General features: G+C 45.5%; 1 protein-coding gene across 1 annotated transcript in view; it reads left to right on the top strand.

The window, feature by feature from the left end:
- The first annotated feature begins 449 nt into the window (after positions 1-449).
- Positions 450-7,304, top strand: part of Klhl12 (kelch like family member 12) — a 38,564-nt gene continuing 31,709 nt past the window's right edge. The window contains exons 1-2 of the mRNA XM_038348914.2: positions 450-604; positions 4,448-4,648. Coding sequence (XP_038204842.1) covers positions 4,454-4,648 — 195 coding nt within the window. The 5' untranslated portion in view covers positions 450-604; positions 4,448-4,453. The remainder of the gene's footprint in view (positions 605-4,447; positions 4,649-7,304) is intronic.

Raw genomic sequence — 7,304 nt, 5'->3', positions numbered from 1 at the left:
GAACAGGCAATGCTCTTAACCTCTGAGCCATCTCTCCAGCCCATGTTTCCAATTTCTGGTAGTTTGGTCAATCCACAAGTTCCTTCCCCTTGACTAGGAGCGAAGGAAGTAACCTCCTCAAGGTGACAGGCCCATTTAGGACCCAGAGGCGTGTGGTCATCTCCATGGCGACAGGCAGCCTGATGATTCTCAACTGACCTGGAGAATCTGCGTGGGACTGCTGAGTGTGAAGTGGCCGCAGCCTACGCAGCCGCCTGCCGTACCGCGTGGGGACGGCCACCCTCGGAACCTTCGCCTCCGGCCCACGCTCCCGCGCGGCCCTCCCCACTCCGTCCACCCTTCCTTTATTTCTTCTCCGTTTTTTGACCCCTCAGGTGAGCTGGGCCTCTCGATTCAGCCTCCTTACCGTGACGTAACCTGGGAGAGGGCCGCCCCGCCCGCGGTGTGACGTCATCACGCCGCGCGGCTGCCGAGCCTGGAGCCTGGAGTACCACAGAGACTGCTCCGCAGCGGCTGGTCCGGGCGGCGGCGGCGGCGCTCCGGCTGCTCACCCGCCTGTGAGCCCCGTGTCCAGCCCATCGGCTCGGGCGGACACAGAGCCCAGGTGAGTGGGTGCGGCCATGACACCTTGCCTTCCCCTTCTGCCCTCGGCCTGGGGCGCGGCCTTTCCCCAGCCCCTGTACCCCCCCGGTCCGGCGGAGACGCTGTGGGGCACCGTGGGGTTAGCGCTTGCGGTCTCAGCTCCTCCGGAGCAGCCCCTGTCTGCCCCGGGAGAAGGTTTCACCTGGAAGGAAAGAATTCCGCCGAGAAACAGTTAAGGAGAAGTTTATTTAACAAAGCAAGGCTACACACTCCCGAGCTTAGAATGGGCTTTCTCGGAAGATAGGTGGGAGCAACGCATTGGGGTCTGCGTTGTGGGTTTTAAAGAAGTTTTTTCAGAGAACTAATGAGGTGCTTGGTATATCTGTGCGTGGATGTAAGATGCATGGATGTGAGATGACATTCCCTCCCTCCCGAATTATAATGGACCTCATTTCCCCTTGTAGGGTACCTCCCCCGCTCCCTCCCCCCTCCCCCGCCAAGTGATCTTGAAAAAAAAGTCAAACCGCAACACATTGTAATGAGGATGCAGATCCTTCTTTAACGTGCATGTTGGCAATTTGTTAAGTACTCTTATGATGCCTTGGTTTCTGATACACTGGGAATATCCCAAATAGAGTTTCACGGATGCTCCATCACAGAGGTGTATGCTGACCATGGGAAGGCTTAGTGCAGTTTGATTGATTTCCTTGGTTCTGGCACGTGTTAAGTCCCTACCCAACCAGGAGACACAGCCACCAAGATACAGATGGAGTTTTCCGTGATTGCCGAATATCTAACCACTTGCCTACCTAGGTCGCTCTAATACTTGATGAAGGTAAGCTTGGCATTAGCAGGAGAACTCCATTATTTTTTTCTCTTCATTTTAGACTTCTAGAATTTGGTGCCCCTCCCCCTGTTCAGAATGGAACCCCTCTTTTCAGATATTAGCAGTTCTAGAATGCCCATTCCTGAAAGGTGCAGAATGTGCTCAGGCTTTGTGCTGGGAGAGAGGTTGCCACCCTGAGGTTACTGTCACTTTTTTTTTTTTTTTTTGGTTTTTCGAGACAGGGTTTCTCTGCAGCTTTAGAGCCTGTCCTGGATCTAGCTCTTGTAGACCAGGCTGGTCTCGAACTCACAGAGATCCGCCTGCCTCTGCCTCCCAAATGCTGGGATTAAAGGCGTGCGCCACCACCGCCCGGCTGATTACTGTCACTTTTGACACCAACCTTAAGTTCCCAGCCACAAGCTGAGTCCTGTAGCAAGACACCAGGAAAATTTCATAATCTTCAGATACTTCTGAGAAGTCAGCAAATCCCCAGAGTTTCTTGCAGCTCACAATTGGAACTATGTTGACTTAAGGAAAGGTTTTAAGAATAAAAACCATTTACTTTCGAGAATCATCCCCTATTTTGTAAAATACATGTTGCAGAGTTGTCGGAGGGAGGGTTGAGAGTGCTTTTGATGAGAACTTCAAACCTCAATTTTACTTTTCAGAAATTCTGATTGTGTTGGGCTGGAGAGATGGCTCAGAGGTTAAGAGCATTGTCTGCTCTACCAAAGGTCCTGAGTTCAATTCCCAGCAACCACATGGTGGCTCACAACCATCTGTAATGGGGTCTGGTGCCCTCTTCTGGCCTGCAGGCCTACACACATACAGAATATTGTATACATAATAAATAAATAAATATTTTAAAAAAGAAATTCTGATTGTGAACTTTGGAAGAAGAGTTTCTTTCTTTTCTTGGTCCATTTCAGGAAGTTTTGCATCCCAAGTAGAAGTTTGTTCTCATAACCACTTCCGTCGCATTCCCCAGAAAGTGTTCTGAGTAGGAAAATAGTGTGGCTAAAGTCTGTCCACTCAGGAAAATATTCTTCTCGTTGCCTTTCAAATACATAACTATTCAATGGATGCATACAAGCAAACTCTGCAATTCTGGTCATTCTCTGATACCCATAGTGAATTGGTTCCAGAAATCCCCAGATACCAAAATCTGAGTGTGCTGGTCTTTGGTTTGGCTTGTTGACATGGAGCTCTGTCTGGCTAGGAACTCATTGTGTAGACTAGGCCTTCAGCTTGCAGTGGTCTCCCGCTGTCTCCCGAGTGCTTGGATGACGGGATATATATTGCAGCACACCTGGCTCTGAAGTCATGTGGAAGGACATGCATAGCATTTGCATAGACTCTGTGCATCTCCTGCACTAAGGCAGTTCTGGATTACTTAGCATACCGAAACAGTAAAATTGTTGTTTTGTGCTTGCTGGTTTTATGTCAGTGTGACACATGCTGTGGTCATCTGAGAGGACGGAACCTTAGTTTTAAAAAATGCCTGTAGAAGATCAGGGTGCAGTCAAGCTGGTAGGGCATTTTCTTAATTATTAGTGATTGATGGGGGAGGTCTTAGCTCACTGTGCCACCCCTGGGTTGGTGGTCCTGTGTTCTATTAAGAAAGTAGGCTGAGCCAGGTGGCACTCGGGAGGCAGAGGCACTCAGATCTCTGAGTCGAGGCCAGCCTGGTTTGCAAGAGCTAGTTCCAGGACAAGCACCAAAGCTAACCAAAGAAACCCTGTCTCCAAAAAAAAACAAAGAAATAGTGCACTCCTTTAATCCTGGCACTTGAGAGGCAGAGGCAGGCAAATCTCTGTGCCCTCAAGGCCAGCGTGATCTTCAGAGTGGGTTCTAGGATAACCAGGGCTACACAGAGAAACCCTGTCTCTAGAAACCAAAAAGAAAGAAAGAAAGGAAGGAAGGAAGGAAGGAAGAAAGAAAGAAAATTGAGAAAGTCATGAGGAACAAGCCAGTAAGCCATCCCTCCATGGGCCTCTGGATTAGCTCCTGGAGTATCAGTTCCCACCTGGTTTGAGTTCCTACCTCTGCTTCCCTCAGTGAACTGTGATGCAGGATATGTAAGCCAAATAAACCTTTGCCTCCCCACATTGTTTTTTGTTTGTGTTTCTTTATTCTTTTTTAACATTTTTATTTATTTTTATTTATGTGCACATTTGTTTGTGTGTGGATGTCAGATCCCCTGGAACTGGGATTATAGACAGTTGTGAGCTGCCATGTTGGTGCTGGGAATTGAACCTGGGACCTCTGGAAGAACAACCAGTGCTCTTAACCATCAACCCATCTCTCCAGCCCCTGTTTGTTTTTTTGAGCCAGGCTTTCCCTGTGTAACTCTGGCTGTCTTGGAACTCTCTAGACCAGGCTAGCCTTGAACTCAGAGTTCCCTCCTGAGTGCAGGGATTTGAAGGCATCTGCCACCACGCCCAGCTCCCAGTTTCCTTTCTGATCATGGTTTTTTTTTAAATTTTTATTTTTTATCACAGCAATAATAATCCTGACTAAGACAGTGTTATTATTCAGGGAAAGTAATAAAAAGTCTGTGCATGGCCGGGCGGTGGTGGCGCACGCCTTTAATCCCAGCACTCGGGAGGCAGAGGCAGACGGATCTCTGTGAGTTCGAGGCCAGCCTGGTCTACAAGAGCTAGTTCCAGGACAGGCTCCAAAGCCACAGAGAAACTCTATCTCGAAAAACCAAAAAAAAAAAAAAAAAAAAAAAAAAAAAAAAGTCTGTGCATGTTCAAAATCAATACTTTTTGAATATTTTGCTCCTCGCTAAGTTGAATCCAAAGATGTAGTCTAGTAGAATTCAGAGGCAGAAGAGGTACCTTACTGAAATTAGCTAGATTGTGGTAGTGGAGCCAGGGTCAGGAATGCTCTGTACATGGCTGTTTGTGTTGAAGGAAGCCCTTTTTGTAGTTCCTTAATTTGTAAAGCTCAGTGTGTGTTCATTTTCTCATTTCTTCAAATATGATCTTTCATGTAGCTGTATTGTCCAAGGATCCCTCTGTTCTTCCTTCATAGTGCTTGATGGGTGGCATTATGGCCCCTAAAGACATAATGACAAACACTCACGCCAAGTCCATCCTCAACTCAATGAACTCCCTCAGGAAGAGCAGCACCCTTTGTGATGTGACACTGAGGGTGGAGCAGAAAGACTTTCCTGCCCATCGGATTGTGCTGGCTGCTTGCAGTGACTATTTCTGTGCCATGTTCACTAGTGAGGTAAGTGCAAGTCATTCTCTTGTGTCACAGAGCAGACTAGCATGTGGTGGTGATAAGACTGACCTGTCTGGCCAGCTAGGTCAGTGTCCCTTTCTTTTGTCACTCTTTGTTGGGTGGCTTCTGAAGGGGCTGTTCAGTCGAAGATGTGTCCCACCAGAAGACCACCCTTTGGTCAAGAGTGTAGGAGTCCTGCCCTGTTAGAACTTCCAACAAGCTTTCAATAAAAATATAGATTTGAAACCAGAAGCCAGGCAGTGATGGCACACACCTTTAACTCCAGCACTTGGGATGCAGAGCCAGGCGGATCTATGTGAGTTCAAGGCCAGGCTGGTCTACAAAGATAGTTCCAGGATGGGCTTCAAAGCTACATAGAAACCCTGTCTTGAAGAAAAACAAAAACAAAAATAAAACTTTGAAACCAGAAATTGTGGCTTACTCACATTTATAATGCCAACACTTGGGAAGCATAAGCAGGAGGATCACCATAAATTTGAGGCCAGTGTGAGCTACAGAATAATGTCCATCTCAAAAACACTCAGCAATTAAAAAAAATTAGTTTGATAAACCAGTGGAATTTGTATAATGTGTTAGTTAAACAAATGAGCTCTAAATAAGACATGTGATAGCTTCCTCTTTTTTTAATATTTTATTTGTTATATATGCAGTGTTCTGCATACATGCATGCCTGCAGACCAGAAGAGGGCACCAGATCTCATTACAGATGGTTGTGAGCCACCATGTGGTTGCTGGGAATTGAACTCAGAACTTTTGGAAGAGCAGGCATTGCTCTTAACCTCTAAGCCATCTCTCCAGCCCCTGGCTTCCTCTTTTAAATTACCAATAATTGTAGAAAATGAGTATTCCTTCCGCCAATGTAGGTATAAGGGTGATTTTGAGTGAGAAGAAGTGAATTTAATGAATGGCTGTGCAGTATTATCTTAGCCTGGTGTGGTAGCACATGCCTGTAATGCCAGCATTAGGAGGTGAAAACAAGATCAGGAGTTCGAGGCTGGCCTCATGGTGAGACCCAGCCTCAAAAACCACAAACAAGTACAGGGGATGTAGTTTAGTTGGTCTAGTGAGTGTCATCATACACAAAGCTATAAGCTCAACACCATTCTTGCCTTAATGCAGAGTTTTAGATCATTCTAGGCTTTATGAGACATTTTCTCCAAAAACAAAATTAATTTAAAAAAACCACCATCAATGCCGGGCTGTGGTGGCGCACGCCTTTAATCCCAGTACTCGGGAGGCAGAGGCAGGCGGATCTCTGAGTTCAAGGCCAGCCTGGTCAACAAGAGCTAGTTCCAGGACAGGCTCTAGAAACTACAGGGAAACCCTGTCTCGAAAAACCAAAAAAAAAAAAAGACCACCACCAACAAAAACAGGACCAGCAAGATGGTTCATCAGGTAAAGATACTTTCCACCACCAGACCTGATGGCCCTGATTTCAATCCCTGGGACCCACATGATGGAAGGAGAGAACAAACTCTGGCCTTTGTGTGTGTGTGTGTGTCTGTCTTTGTACATTCGAGATGGCTAGACCTGTAAGGAGCCTGATGTGACTCCTGAGTTTGATCCCCAGAACACACATAAATATAGAAGAAAAGAACCCACTGCCTCCAAACATGCAGGGCATGTGAGCTGTGAAGAATATAAAGCTAAGTGGTTTTCTGGTTTAAACTATCTTATGGTGGATAAGTGAATAAAATTGTAATTGATAGTGAAAGTATAAAACCCTAAGGGAAGTGCCACAGCTTCAGAATGGCCATCCTAACTATGTTGGAAGTTCATTGAGATAGAGAATTTGGGACAGGGCGAATGTTTGGCTAATCTGTCTGTATGATACTTTTATTTGTGAGTTCATTACAATAAAGTGGGTGGTTTAAGTTTCTAAAAAGTAAAAATAAAAATATTTGAACAAATATTTATAAATACTTTTAAGTTTGATATATTAATTCTTATTACATATTTAAACTTAGACATTTGTCTTTTTCTTTTTTGTTTTGTTTTTGTTGTTTTGGTTTGGTTTGGTTTGGTTTGTGTTTTTCAAGATAGAGTTTCTCTATAGCTTTGGAGCCTGGCCTGGAACTCACTTTGTAGATCAGGGTGGTCTTGAACTTACGGAGATCTGCTGGGATTAAAGTCGTGCGCCATCACTGCCTGACAAGATATATATTTGAATATTTCATTATACTGAATTTTTACTTTTTGTTTGTTTTTAAGAGTTAAAATAATGAGCCCACACTTTAATCCCACAGGCAGGCGGATCTCTATGAGTTCGAGGCCAGCCTGGTCTACAAGAGCTAGTTCCAGGACAGGCTCCAAAGCTACAGAGAAACCCTGTCTCGAAAAATAAAAAAAAAAAAAAAAATTTAAAAAAGAGTTAAAAATGTATGTGTGTGTGCCTGCATGAATTTATGTGCATCATATTCAAGCAGGTGTCCTTAGAGTCCAGAGGCGTCAGATCCCCTGGAGCTGAGTATCAGTGGTGGTGCCTCCTGACGTAGGTGCTGCAAGAGAAGTAAGCGCTTTTAGCCGTCTCCAGCCCTCTTGCTGGCGTGTGCGCATCAGTTTTTGAGACAGAATCTTACTGTATACCCAAGTTGGTCTGAAATTTTCCATCTTTCTGCCTCAGCCTCCTCAACAGAGATTA

This window comes from Arvicola amphibius, chromosome 12 (genome assembly GCF_903992535.2).
Source record: "Arvicola amphibius chromosome 12, mArvAmp1.2, whole genome shotgun sequence".
Taxonomy (NCBI): domain Eukaryota; kingdom Metazoa; phylum Chordata; class Mammalia; order Rodentia; family Cricetidae; genus Arvicola; species Arvicola amphibius.
The sequence above is the reverse complement of the archived record's forward strand: the minus strand, read 5'-3'. Positions and strand labels throughout refer to the sequence as shown.